This window comes from Panthera tigris, chromosome D4 (genome assembly GCF_018350195.1).
Source record: "Panthera tigris isolate Pti1 chromosome D4, P.tigris_Pti1_mat1.1, whole genome shotgun sequence".
Taxonomy (NCBI): Eukaryota; Metazoa; Chordata; class Mammalia; order Carnivora; family Felidae; genus Panthera; species Panthera tigris.
In genome coordinates, this window is record NC_056672.1 from 58757244 (window position 1) to 58772194 (window position 14951).

Consider the following 14951-nt stretch of genomic DNA (forward strand, 5'->3'; position numbering starts at 1 on the left):
GCCTAATCCTTTCCTTTGCAAGTGATGATCTTCTTTTCCTCTTTTAAAACAGGTTTGAAAGATGCTTCTTTAATCTTTGAAGTTTAAGAACTTCATTTGCTGTGTAAGGAGCCTTCCTCAAGGCATGTTGTTTTTTGTGCTTTTGATATTTGAGACTTTTTTTCAGCTCAAGAAATTTACCTTTGACTCTTTGATTTCAATTTTGTGCATTCCTATTCTCTTTTCTCTGCCAGTCTCTATTGTGAGTTGAATATCCTCAATCTGATTCAGCGTCTGATAGCTTCACTTGAATTGCTATCCAGTTTTATTTTAAAATTTCAATTTAGTGTAAGTGATTTTGGGCTCTTCAGTTTCTCTTCTATCCTTTGCTGATTTTTGGTAATTTTCATTTCTCAATAGCTGGTACTAGTTGCTTGAAGGTCTTTACTATAACCTCTCCTATCCCTTTTGAAGGATTTATATCCTTAATTGTCCGGTGCTTTTAAGATAGCTTGTCTACCTGGTGTATTTAGTCTTCTTTTCCATTTGCAAAATATTTTGAGAGAGTTTACCTTTTCATATTACTTTGTTCCAGACAACCAGAAGTGTACTCAGTCTGGGGATTCATGCCCCTTTATAGGATTTTGTCAAATTGGTTGTGTGCCCAGAGGAGGGTGATCTAAAAGGATCCTGTCATATAAAGAACTGTGGAAGGAACTGGGGACGTTTATTCTGGGGCAGAGGAGACTTGAATATTGCAACAAAATTGCTATGTTCAAATCAGGAAAGGTTTATGTATAGAAAAAGGGGCTTATTTATGCTAGATGATGGGGAGGGTTGGGGGGGGGGTGGCCATACTGCTATTGAGGACTGAAGCTCTTGTGAAGTGGAATTCAGCTTTAAGTAAAGAAACTTTCTAGCAATAAGATGGGTCCAACAGTGAATGACAGAACAATTAGAGGCCGGATGACTTCTTGGCAGTGGGATTGCAGAAAAGATTCAAATGTTTGGAGATTATCTGGGCTCTTACTTTCTTCCATTAGCCCAGCAATCCAGAGGCTAATATTAAAACCATTAGTAGGTCATTTTCTTGACTTTAAACTCTCCTGCTTAGACCTTGCTGAATCAGGGAGCACTTTTAATGGCTTGGTTGACATTGCCATTTCTTTGGTCTTCAGAAATCCCTGGATGAAAGCATGTGCCTTATCCACAATCCAGATATATAATGCAAGTGAATTCTTATCATTATAGCCATATATGTTTATTTGAATCAATTAGCTAAATTCTATTTGGCAGCAGTTTCATAACAATTCTATAAGTAGCCATTGCAATTTGATGACCTTCAAAAGGAATAGAAAAGCTTTTGGATGTGTCCTTTTGGATATGTCTGAGATCCTGACATTTCTGCAGTCATTTGGAGACTGAAACAACAGAGAGATCAGAGATTTTTTTTTTATCTTCTAGTGCTGTGGTTTCTTTAGGATCTCCAGCTGCTCTAGGTGATTGGGTCTTTGAATTTCAAGACAGAGCATAACACATATCATCTTGCCTGGTTTCTGGATCGGTTCAGACCTCAAGGTGCATGAGTGGGAGGAGCCAGAGGTCATCTTGTCCCTGTATTCCACTGCAATGTCCCTCCTGCATCCATGCAGTTATTTCTATATGGTGGCCTTTTGGTGGTTTGTGAACTATGATCAGACAGGCCTCCTCCAAATCTTTGTCAAATAAATATTCTCTGTTTTTTTTTTTCAATGAGTCTTCACATGACTTGGTTTTAAGTCTTCTTACCATCCTAGACCTTTATAGGAAGACGCTGAAAGTGTGATGATCAGGAAAAAAGACAAATGGAGTTAATACCCATATCCTAAAGTTGTCAGCTGACTCACTCCTGTTAAGGGCCTGACTGAGGCAATTGATATTTGAAAACAATATCCTGTGGGCCTTGCTGGATGTTTATTCTTCTGTTCTTTCTGATTAGTCTCTCTGTGTGTCAGACATTGGAACCTGCATTCTTGACCCTCCATGGTAAGTCTCACAGAAATATGATGTGATTTTGTATTCTTGGGAAAGGGACATTCAACAATCCTTATTATAAAAGAGCTTTTACAACAGCAAGGAAGCAAGCATTCCAGTAGGGGAAAAAAAGGAAAAATAAGAAAGTAACAAAAAGGAAATATAAGTGGCCATAGTTATGAAAAATGTTCAGATATACTAGTAATCATATAACTTTAAATAAAAACTATTATGAGCTCTGATATGGAAAGATGTCCATGATATAGTCACTGGTTACAAAAATGCAGGCTGATTGTAGAGTGATTCTATTTTTGTGGACTATACATTTTAATATATGTAATAGAGATTGGTATAAATTTAGGGCAAAGTTGATGCAAATACCCACCAAATACTTCATATAATTTTTATATGTGATGGAATTATGTGTACATTTACTTTTTTTCTATATTTTCAAGAAATATATATTTCCACCAATTTTTAGATGCTACTTTCCATCCTATTAGGAAATATTAGAATATTCAGGGGTGCCTGGGTGGCTCTGTGGGTTAAGCGTCTGACTTTGGCTCAGGTCATAATCTCACAGTTCGTGGGTTCAAGCCCCACATCAGGCTCTGTGCTGACAGCTCAGAACCTGGAACCTGCTTTGGATTCTATATTTACCTCTCTCTCTGCCCCTCCTCCCCCCCACTCTCTCAAAAATAAATCAACATTAAAAAAACATTTTTTTTAATGGGAATATTCAGTATTCATGAAATCTATCAGGGAGTGAAAACTGGTACCTTCTTGGAAGCAATTTGACAATACACATCCAAATTCTTAAAAATGACATACGCTTAAATTCATTAATTTCACTTTGAGGAATTTATCCCAAGAAACTATCTGGGAAGTAGCCATTTACCATAAATAGGGATGTTCGTTGTAAAGCTTTTGTAATACTGAATAATTGGAAATAACACAAATGTCCAATGATAGATTTACTGAATAAATTGTGATATGGCCAGAGAAAATAACACTGTAAAGCAATTTAAAATGATGATGATCTAAATGCTTAAATATTAATATGGAATGATATTCATGAAATATTAAGTGGGAAAATTATAATATCTCATTTTAATAAAAACATAGCATGTATAAGCATAAAAAAAGAAAAATTAACAGTTGATAACTCTGGGATGTATGATTACAGGTGATTTTATTTTCATTATATTTTTCTGTGTATTTTACTATATGCATATATTCAGTTTTTAAAATTTAGCTAACATAATTAACAATAGCTAAATAGTTAAAAAAAAGAAAATAGTACTAAGGGTTTATAATAGAAAGCAACAGTCCCTGCCCCACTCTTCCTTAGCATCTAGTTACTTTTCTTAGAGGCAACCTCTTTCAACTCTTCTAGCTGTATCCTCTGCTTTTTTTTCCCTCCACGTTTCTGAGAAATATGCTTGCATTACTATTGCATAATTTATTAATTTTAGAGATTATTTAATTATTGTGGTTAATGAGGTTTTAGCTCTTATACCACTACATCAGCTCCCCTTCACCATAGCCTCCCCAAATCATATAAGCTGTTTTTGAGGAATCATTTTTCAGTGTTTACATTATTATGACAATGTAAATATTGTTCATTTCTGAGCAAAGTAATGAGCTAAAATTTGGTTACCTTAACCATACAACCTTTTGTTTTTCTTGTATTTCAGAATTTCCTGTTTTTTATTTGCTTAGTTTTCCATGTACCTATTGCTAATTTTTTTCATACTCTCCAACAGCTTCTCAGTGAATTTTTCTGAAGAAACACATAAGATAATCTATATTCATCTTTTTTCCTAAGACCTTGGTCTTCATGCACCAATCTGTAAGGTTGCTCTTTATAGGTCTCATGTATAGGCACTACCATAGTACATCCCTTCATAGTCATCCTGGATGTTCCCTTTGCCTCCTGTCTGTATTTCATCCCCAATTTCCTGGATCCCATTTCTTTATTTACTTCCTTCTTTTGCTGGAGCACATCCTCTATGCGCATCCTGAGAAAGGGTATAAGAGAGGTAAATTGTCTGAGATGTGAACGTATGAAAATGTGTCTACTATTTGATTGGTAGTTTGGCTGGGTATAGAATTCTAAATTGAAGCAATTTTTCTTCAGAAATTTGAAAACATGGCTTCAATGTCTTCAAGCTTCCATTGTTGTTAATGAGAAGTCTAATGCCATTTTTATTCTCAATTGTTTGTGTGCCATCTATCTTTTTCTCTGGAAGTTTTGAAGATATTCTCTTCTTTTCGTTTCTGAAATTTTACAGTGTTATTTCTTGATATGGGTCTCTTTTTTTCACTTATTATGCTGGGCACTTAGTAGATAATCTGGAAACTTAGGTTTTTCAGGGAAATTTTATTGAATTATTTTATAATTTTCTTATCTCCATTTCCTTTGTTCTCTCCTTCTGGATTTCCTCTTAGATAAATATAGGACTCCTGGATTGATACTATACATTTCTAAGTTTCTCTGTTTTCCCTGTCTTTGGCTTTTGGTTACTCTTTTCTATAATATTTCATTGACTTCACTGACATTCTCACCTTTTTAATTGAACTTTTAAATTCTGCCTATCTTATTTTTAATTTTCAAGTGTTCTCATTCTCTGCTCTCTTTTTCCAAGAAAATCCTCTTCGTGTTTCATGGATGTAATATTTTAAGGCTCTATGATTTTTTTCCTTCTGTTTCCTGCATTGTCTCTGTTTCTTCTGGGTTTTTCTGTTTGATATTTTTCATAATGTAGGCTTTTCTCAAATATCCATTCATGTGTAAGAAACTTTGTATGATTTGTGGGGCTCACTGAATTAACAGGTTTCAATGCATGATGATCAGGCATCAAGTTGCCAGAAGTATCATCATCTAAAGTTCTTTTCTATGGTTCTTTTCAATTCTCCAAAAAAAGGATTCTCTAGTCTCTTGCTTGGGATGTAGAGTCCTAGCTGCCAGTATTTGGGGAGCGGGGCAAAGGAAGAGGCAGAATGTCTTGTCATTCAGTAAGAAGAGTTTTAATCCTTCTATTTTTCAATCCTGCAGTCTCTATTGGGCCTGGTCTCCCTAAGTCTGGAGGCTCTCTGGCTTGATTTCTCCAGAGAATAAGCCTCTTGTCTCCAGTAAGGTGAAGAAGGAGTGCTTATCTTAGTGGGCAAAGGGAATGGGCTGGGACCTGTGAGTAAAATTGCTCCTTATAAAAATCCATTTCCATATTTCCAGCCCTATGCTTTATCCCTGCCTTCTCCCATGCCTGCTACCTCTAATTCTTGAGCCATCTTAGGAAAACTCAGCTCATTTTTCATCAGAATCCGTGAAAGCACATAGGTTTCTGTTTCCTTTTCTCTGCTCAATTACCTCTCCTCCAAACAGTTTCTATCTTCCCAACATTGTCTATATCTCTCATGTACCATCTTCTCTCTTATTCTATAGGTTTAATTGCCTTTATAGTCCTTTGCTGTAATTTATAAGAGAAGAGAAGAGATTAAAACATAGTTTCAATTCACCATATTTAACCAGAAATCTACCCTCTCTTTTATAATTTAAAAAAAGCAAGCTGCCTAGAACTAAAGACAGCATTCAGGTCTGATGTTCCTATTGTAGAATAAAACTAGACCAACATATCCCTTGATCTAAGTGGAATTTATTTTTGTTTGCAGCTGTTTGTTGTCCACTAATTTGTATTTGCCTGCCATTTAACTGAAAAGTACATATATTTCTCGCTTTCAAAGTGGTCAAGTTGGGTGTCCTGCTTACATTTTTGTGTGCCTTGCCAGTGCACTTCTGGGATAGATACTGCTGTTACTCTGTTGATTGCCGATAGATTCTTCTTGCTGACATTTTATTTATGAGATTCACTTTGGTATTCACAAGAGAGATTGTATTTTTACTTTATTTGTCCTGTTTTATCAGAATTGATGTCGATGTTATACTGACTGCTCAAAAAGATTTTTGGAGCTTTCCTTTTTTATAGTCTAGAATAGCTAAAACAGCATTTGGGGAAATTTGGGGGGAAATAAACTAAGAATGGTTAAAAGTAACATGGTATCCAGGATTGGATCCTGAAACAGAGAAGGAATATTTGTGGAAAAACTGGTGAAATCTGAATAAAGTCTAGAGTTTAGTTAATATTATTGGACCAGTGTTAATTTTGACAAAGATACAATGACTCTGTCCGATGTTAACATTAGAGGAAGCTGAGTGAAGGGTATATAGGAACTCCCTATATTACCTCTGCAACCTTTTTATATATCTAAAGATATTCCAAAATAAAAAGTTTATATTTAAAATAAAACAGTTTGTCAGGGTGAGGTACATCTTAAAGATTTGTAAGAACTCACCTTTGAATCTGTCTATGCCAGGGACTTTTTTGTAGGGGTATCTCTTTATCAACTTTATGTTCTATGGTAATTGTCTTTTTAGATTTTCTGTTTCTTACAGGGTCATATTATATCATTTATATTTTCCTTGAAAACCGTCTGTGTCATCAAGGTTTTAAAATGTATTTGTGTAGTGTTAACATAATCTCTTATAATTCATATTTATTTTCTCTCTATCCATACTTATTTCCCAATGTCATGTTTCCTTTTGTGTGGTTATTTATTGGGTTGTGAAATTAATTTGGTGAATTGAGGCCAATATTTTAAAAAGTGAAAATAACTAGGATAGAAAAATAGAAATATATATATACTGTTTCATGAAATTTTAATCTCCAGCATATGTGTGTTTTCTTGGTGACCTGACAATATCTATCAAAGAATACATATAACTCTTGACCTAGTAATTCAATATTTGGGAAATTATCCAGATACATAATTGCATACATGCAGAAATGATATATGTGCAACATAATTCATTGCAGTATCATTTATAAAATAGCAAAAGATTGGCAGTAATCCAAATGTCTGTCAAGAGAGGACTACTTTTTAAATTACGGCACATTCATACAGTATAATACTCAGGGGTTGTCAAAAAGAATGAAGAAGCATTCTATGTACTGATGTAGAAAGATACCAAGGATATATATTCTAAGGAGAAGAAAGCACAGTACAGAACAAGGTTTATGATGTACTATCCTTTGTGTTAAGAGGAGGACATATAAAATCTTTATTTGTATTTGCTCATATAGGCATAAAGAAACTCTGGAAAGAAAAAGGAGTAGAGCAGTGATTATGAATGAGTGTGGGAACTGGGTGGATGAGGGAAGGATAGAAGGGAGATTTTTCGGGGCACCTGGATGGCTCAGTTGGTTAGGCGTCCAGCTCTTGGTTTTGGCTCAGGTCATGATCTCACAGTTTGTGAGTTCAAGCCCTGCATCGGGCTCTGTGCTGATGGCACAGAGCCTGCTTGGGATTCTCTCTCTCCCTCTCTCTCTCTCTCTTTTCTCCTCCCCTATTCATGCTCACTCTCTATAATAAATCAGTAAACTTTAAAAAAAAAAAGAAAATACAAAATATTGAGCAAAAGAAGTAGCAATCAGAAGAATAGCCACAATGTGATTAGAATGCTCCCACATATGTGCAGCTCCCAGTGCAGGCAAAACTAAGCTGTGCTGTTCAGGGACGCATGCATACTTGGAGGCAGCAAGCAGTGTCATGTAGTAAGGTGTGTCTCTCACAATGGGTCACAGTCACAGTTTGAGAAACCTTATCTATTTTATTCCCTAATCCTTCTCTTTAGTTGGTTAAGATGTAAAAAGCTAATCTGTTTCCCACGACTGTGTACTCCTTAGGCAGAGGGCTGCTATAAAGTTGTCCACTCTACAGACACTGAGGACCTGTTTGTGTTAATTTCAAAGAAAAGAGAGCGCTAGTTATTTGATCAGCATGTCCTTAAATGGGCAAATACAGGAAATGTCATAGTGATTTGTCAGATGCTCTTCCAAATATTTTGGTTAGCTTCTTAAGAAAACTCTTCTTCCTTGTAGGTAAATGGAAGAGCTGGAGACCAGCTTATTGCAGACACGGAAAGCACACAGAATAGAACAAATGGTGGCAAGATGGCTACGGCGTTCCCGGGACAGCTCGGCCCGGTAAGGCTCCTGGGCCAGCAGAGATTTCTGTCTGTGAGGATCTGGCATCCCCGCGGGCGGAGCTTTCGCCAGTCTTGGCAGCACCCGGGGATCAGTCTCCAGTTTGCTTTGTTCTTACCCCATATGGTGGGGGGAAGCATAAACAGATCGCCAGTTTTGCCGGAGTGCCTTTCCGTCTGTCCCCTTCCACCTCTTCCCTTGGTGTCTCTCACCATGCGCCCACAATGTACACTCACACCAAACTCATACACACATTTACAAACACTCGCACACAAATGGACTTACACACACAAACACACTTCGTACATACTCACACTCATGTGCACATACTCTCTGGAATATACTCACCCACATACTCTTGAACAGACACTCACACATTTCTGTCTCTCTCTGTCTCACACACACCCCTTGTCTTAGTCCTCGATGCGAGGGTCAGGAGATCTGCTGTTTATACTCTTTCCCCGTCTTTGTTTCCAGCAGCTGTTCCTTCCTTGCAGTCCCTATTTCATTCTAAACAAAATAAAATGAAATCAAATACAGATCTGATTTGACTGCTACAAGAGAACTTAAAATATGTTCTGTTTCGAAGCGTTCATTTTCCATCTCAGATTTCCCATCTGGCCCTGCCACAGAGATGAAATATCATGTGTCAGGTGTTTCTGAGGCACACATTCTTCCAAAGGAACTGGAAACAGCTGTTGTGCTGCTGAGCAATAACCCTTGCTCAGAACCACACTGCCCTGTGGCCAAGGGCTCCGATCCTCACACACTGCGGTGAGATAAGGCTGGTAGAATTAGCCCCGTGTCACAGGTGAAACACCTGAGGCCCAGAGACAGACTTGTTTACGATCATCCCCACCCCGTGTTCAGAAATCTTTGATGGGTCCCTATTTCTTACAGGATATGTTTTAACATTTTTGGTTAGGCATTCAAGGCTCTCCGTGATTGACCCCTAGTACTTTACAGCTATTTGTCTTACTACTCCGTTTCATTCACATCATACTCCAGCTAAAATGAACTATTATTCATTGTTCCCCTACTATAAGCAACCCGTCTTCTCCTTTCACCCCTTAGTCCGGGGCTCCCGTGCCAGATCCCTTCCTCCCAACTTCATGCATACAGAACCCACCCACAGTTCAAGGTCTGGCTGAACCATTGGGTCTTCCATGAAATGTTCCTTAGATTTAACCACTCCCACGGGACCCCATAGTATTTGATTGGTAGCATCGGCAGGGTGCTCCTCCTGATATGTTCAACTTATTTGAGCACATCTCTTTTTTTCCTTCTGGACAGTAGGCCCTATGAGCGCAGGGAAAGTAGTGGCCTCGCCTGTTCAACCCAGCAGTGGTTGAGTTCCAAGAGAGTGATTGCAAGTGTTCAAGTAGTACTTGTGATGAATGGGGAAACTGCCAGGTACATCGCTTCCTAAAGTGAGTTCTGCAAACCCTAGTCCTATGTTATGCCGCTCCACTGAAGGTTTGGAAGTGACACAGCCCATACTCCACTCCCACCCACTTCTTGCATTTTGCACAGTGCATTTTTGCACATTAAAGGCTCTGAGATTCTTGCAGAGAAGAGACCTGTGTAACTTTAATTTGATGTTGCCTAAATATCTGACCTTTGGTACTCTCTAATATCCTGCTTTTCTCACAGAATGTAAATAAAAGGCGACACTGACCTGTGGGAAGTTTTTTTTATCCAATGTCTTTTCTGAGATACCTTTTACATATCACAAAACTTACCCACTAGAAGTATATAGCCCAGTGATTTTTAGTATACATTTAGTATATGTACAGAATTGTGCATTCTGTGGTGCAATCACCACAATCCAATTTTAGAACGTTTTTAATACCACAGGAAGAAACCTCATACCTGTGAGCAGTCACTCCCCATTTGCCCTTCCCCCAGACCCAGGCCACCACTCCTATACTTGCTGTCTCCATGGATCTGCTTATCCAGGATATGTCACATAAATGGAATTATATAATACGTGGTCTTTTGTGCCTGGCTTCTTTAACTTAGCATTATGTGGACAAGTTTCATCCATGTTATGGCATGTATCAGTATTTCATTTTTATTGCCAAGTAATATTCCAGTATGGAATATTTTCTTTGTCCATTCATCAGTTAATATACACTTGGACTGTTTCTACTTTGGGGCTAGTATGAATAATGCTGCTATGAACGTGTGTGTAAAAGTTTTAGTTTGAACATATGTTTTCATTTCTCTTGGGTATATACTTGGGAGTGGTATAGATGAGTCACGTGGTAACTTAGTATTTAACCTTTGGAGGAACTGGCAGACTGTTTCCAAAGTGGCTATACCATTTTACATTTCCACCAGCAGTGTATGAGAGTGCCAGTGTCTCCACGTCCTCGCCAACACTTGTTAATATCTTTTCCTTTTCTATTGTGGCCATCCTAGAATGGGTGAAGTGGTATCTCATTGTAGTTTAAAAACATTTTTTTTAATGTTTATTTATTTTTTATAGAGAGAGGGAGAATGTGAGCGGGGGAGGGGCAGAGAGGGAGAGGGAGACACAGAATCCGAAGCAGGCTCCAGGCTCTGAGCTGTCTACACAGAGCCTGAGATGGGGCTCGAACTCATGAACTGTGAGATCATGACCTGAGCCAAAGTCAGATGCTCAACCACCCAGGCGCCCCTGAGCAAGATTTGAAGAAACATGAAGAGCTTAATGCAACGTGGAGCCTTCTTGGTGCTGGGTTTTATCCTCAGGGCTTAAAAAGATTCCTTTCAACTTACCTTGAATCTTTTTTTTTTTTTTTTTAATGTTTATTTGTTTTTGAGGGCGAAAGAGAGCGGGAGAGGGGCAGAGACAGGGACAGAAGATCTAAAGCAGGCTCTGTGCTGACAGCGCTGACAGTGGAGAGGCGGACGCGGGGTTCAGACCCACAACCATGACATCATGACCTGAGAGGAAGTCAGACGCTTAACCAACTGAGCCACCCAGGTGCCCCTCAACTCAACTTGAATCTTAATGCTAATGAACACACACATACATCTTGTAGACACATGCACACATACACACATGCACACACAGGCACACATGTACTCACATACTTGTGTGCACGTATACACGTATCGTGACATCTTTGTGTCAGAAGCCCTTCCTGTTGGTTTTACATGTTTTCCAAATTTCCCTGTTCATTGCAACCATACAACTATTTCCTAATTATAGGGATGGCCTTACTTGGCCTTTCTCATATTCCTAGTGATGTAGAAAGACCATTCCAGACAACCAGTTTTTGGGTTTTTTTTTTTTGACAACCAGTTTTTTATAGCTTCTTGACCCTCAGCAAAAGTGGGGAGGTCTGAGAACAGGCTGGAAGGTTCCTGCACTGCATCTTCAGAGTTGTCATTATCTTCTGAATCTCCTTTTTAACGTAATAATGGAATAACTACTTCTCTCAACTGTAGGCCTTCACCCTATAGCACTATATTCCCAGTGTCTACATTGCATGGTCCCTAGAAACTGCTGTAAGTATAGTCCTATGATTACACTACACGCTACATTTCTCTCTGGTACAGACTGCTCCCTCTATTTCAGCTTTCTTTGAATACACTTTAGATTAAAAATCCACCTTATAACAGACTTTAGCTTTTAAAATCATTCAAGCTGAACACATAATGCAGTGTTTAAACATAGATTCAAAATAGTTTCTCCACATCCTGCTGGACTCAAAGGTGAATTCTTTGTTGTTACAGCATAGAAGTAAAATATATTTTCTGATGTAACAGAGAGCAGATAAAAAGCCAGAGAATATCAGAAGCATAATCTATTTCCATGTGGCATTTTTTCCTTTTCAGCATTGATCAATTCAGTATGAACTAATGACCCATAAAATGTAGAATTTGTCTACTCTAGACTACTTTCATGATAAATGTAACATGTTTTTTTTTTCCTAGTCCTACCGTAGGCCAAATCCAGCTATCTGGCAGGAATTCCATTGTGGAGCCACAGGTCTTATGCTGTTCCAGTGTAAAATCGTAGAAATGATCTCAGATTTATGGTTCGAAGCCATTACAGAGGAACCAGACATAAGTTTTTGAATTATCAGTGCTCAGTTTGATATTTATAAGATGCTTCAGAGGAGGAAATTTTGCTGCAGAGATCATTTCCTTCATCTCCCTGTCAAATATTAAACATTCTTTGTGAGATGAGGCCATGGTTTGGTCATGTTCTCAAGCAATCCCTTTCCAAACAAAAGCTGAAATGTGGCCTGTGGGGGAAAATGTCAAATCCAGACTTTGGGCCAAAGCCACTGACACTGTGCAGGGATAAGTCAACACAGTGGGGCCTTGTTTGTCTACCATTGTAGAAGAACGTACCCTTCCAAATGGAAAAATCAGATAACTGAAGACTACGTATTTGAAAAGCATAAGTTGGATTCTATTTTAACCATGTGGTAAGGTTTATTTTATCTTTTATTCTCCATATGTCAATTAGCCTTACTATATGCCTAGCATTGAGTTTCATACATGGGTCGAAAAAGACATGTTTTTTGCCACAAAAATCATAGTCTAGAGAGGACAAGAGCCTTCACGTCATTGCAAATATGTATATTTCAAAAAAAAAAAAAAGGAGTACATGTTCTGTGGGTGTGTTCAACAGAAGGAGATATTTATGCCAAAATCAGAAGATAGAGTAGGGGTTGAACTTCTTTGGTAAATTTCTGGACAGCGTATGCTCTCAGGGGTTATCGGGGGTGAGTGAGGGAGGATTCTAGGTAAAGGGAAGAACTTGTGTAAAAGCCAGTTAATTTGAAGAACTCCAAGGAGAGTAGTTTGGCTAGAACAAAAATATCAAGAGAATGAAAGTCTTGGTTGTAGACACTAGAGGGGTGGGCAGGAGCTGTATTAAACCACTTCAAGGATTTCGGATTGATCCATTCAGTCAGGGGAGACATCCGAGCAGGGTTGTATTTATAAAATCAGTCTGGGTACTGGATGGAGAGTCATTCAGGAGAGACAAAAGTGAAAAGTAGAGAGACCAGTTTGGAGACTCTTGGAGAAATCTGTCTGCAGGAGAGGTAATGGGGGCCTAAAATGGAATGCTGGTTGTGGAGTTAGAAATGGATGTCTTTTGAGATCTTTAGGTGTTGTGACCGATCAGATAATAGGAATGAGAGCAGGGTAAAGTTAAGGATGCTTCCCAGGAGTCCTCATGATACCATTTATTGAGCTCTGGGACATGGAGAAGATGAGTCCTAATTAATCATAGGGCAGAGCTGTATATCCAATTAAGCAAACAAAGGAAAATGACAAATATTGAACTCTGTTACTTACATTCAAGTGGTCTGCTGTTTATTAATGGTTATACGTACATTTTCACCTTTTGCCAGTCATTTGAGTTACTGTTTTGCATCTTGCTTTCTGTGTACAATATTTTGCTCATGTATTTACCCAATAAGTAAATTTTGCTGCAGAAAAATGATCTGCACTCAGCACTGTGAGAAATACAGAGGTGGGTAAAAAGTGGTTCCTACGTTCAATGAATTTACAGACTATTTGGGGTAATAATATAAGGAATCAGATAGCTATCAATGCAACTTGAGGTGCCATAAGAGAGGGCCAGAGTTTTGAGATGAGAGAATTTATGTCTAGAATAATCTGAGTTCTCCCTTAGGAAGGGGGTCTGAATTACAGTTTAGAGGATGCTCTGAAAGGGTATTTTCTAAGCTGTGTTTCCATGTATGTCTAAAGTTCTTAGGCTTGTGATACTTAGGCTTGTCTTGGAGTAATTCTTCACTGTGCTCAGTTTATCTATCTTCTGTTGATTTAGTTTGAGTTTTTCCACTCTTCTAAATGAAGCTGTGATAAATATTTTTGAATATTTAAGAGGCTGGGTGTTTTGAGCTCATACTCTATTCTGGGACTTTACCAGGCCTGGGGAACACAGAGATAAATACCCTTGTCTTTTAGGAACTCATAGTCTAGTACAAATAATATTTTATTTTTTGTTTGGGGTGATTACTTTGAGGAATGGCAGTCAGAATGGTAACAGAAGGTCAAAGAAAATGATCAGATTTTAAATTCATATTACAGTGTCCCTGATTACTTTCTAGAGAAATTGAATATCCAATTTATATGGTCAGCCTTAAATCCCGGGGGTTTATTATTTTTATTTACATTTGGTTCTTTCCTTGACATGTAATAGTACTCTGTAGCCCTTTTGACTGTACTTCTTTAATTAAAAATTACATTCTCTATGTTATTTACCAATTTTATTTCTTCATGTACAAGTTGTCGATGTACTTAGTTTTAGCATGTGAAGTCTGGGTATTTACTGCATGTGTTTATGCCCATTCTTCATATGTTTGTATTGCAGCCTTCCCCCACCCCCGCCCAGAATTTTATTTTTTTTTAAGCTGATTCGCCTTATTTTCAACAGCTTTATTGAGATATAATTTGTGTACTCTACAACCCACCCACTTAAAGCATACAACTCATTGGTTTTTAATACATCCACGGAAATGTACAACCGTCACCGCAATCCATTTGGGAAGATTTTTATCACCCGAAAAAGAAACTCCATACATATTAGTAGTTGCTTCCCATTTCCTTCCAGAATTCTCCTGCTTTCAGCCCTAGACAACTACTACTTTGTCTCTAAAGATTTGCCTATTCTGAATATATCATGTGAGTGGAGTCACGTGGTATGTGTTTGTTTTTGTGGCTGGCTCCTTTGACTTAGCATAATGTGTTCAAAGTACATCCATATTTCAGCATGTATTCATATTTTGTTGCTAAATAATATTGTGCTGTGGAATATTTTCTTTGTTATTTCATCAGGTGATGTACATTTGGACTGTTTCCACTTTGGGGCTATTAGGAATATTGTTGCTATGAGTATTTGTATGCGAGTTCGTACAGACATATGTTTTCATTTCTCTT

General features: G+C 38.0%; 1 protein-coding gene across 2 annotated transcripts in view; it reads left to right on the top strand.

Moving 5' to 3' along the window:
- Window positions 1–14951, top strand: part of FRMPD1 (FERM and PDZ domain containing 1) — an 88391-nt gene that overhangs the window by 31670 nt on the left and 41770 nt on the right. For both annotated transcript variants that reach the window (XM_042965255.1, XM_042965256.1), the window contains exon 2: window positions 7932–8036. In XM_042965255.1, coding sequence (XP_042821189.1) covers window positions 7936–8036 — 101 coding nt within the window. In that variant the 5' untranslated portion in view covers window positions 7932–7935. The remainder of the gene's footprint in view (window positions 1–7931; window positions 8037–14951) is intronic.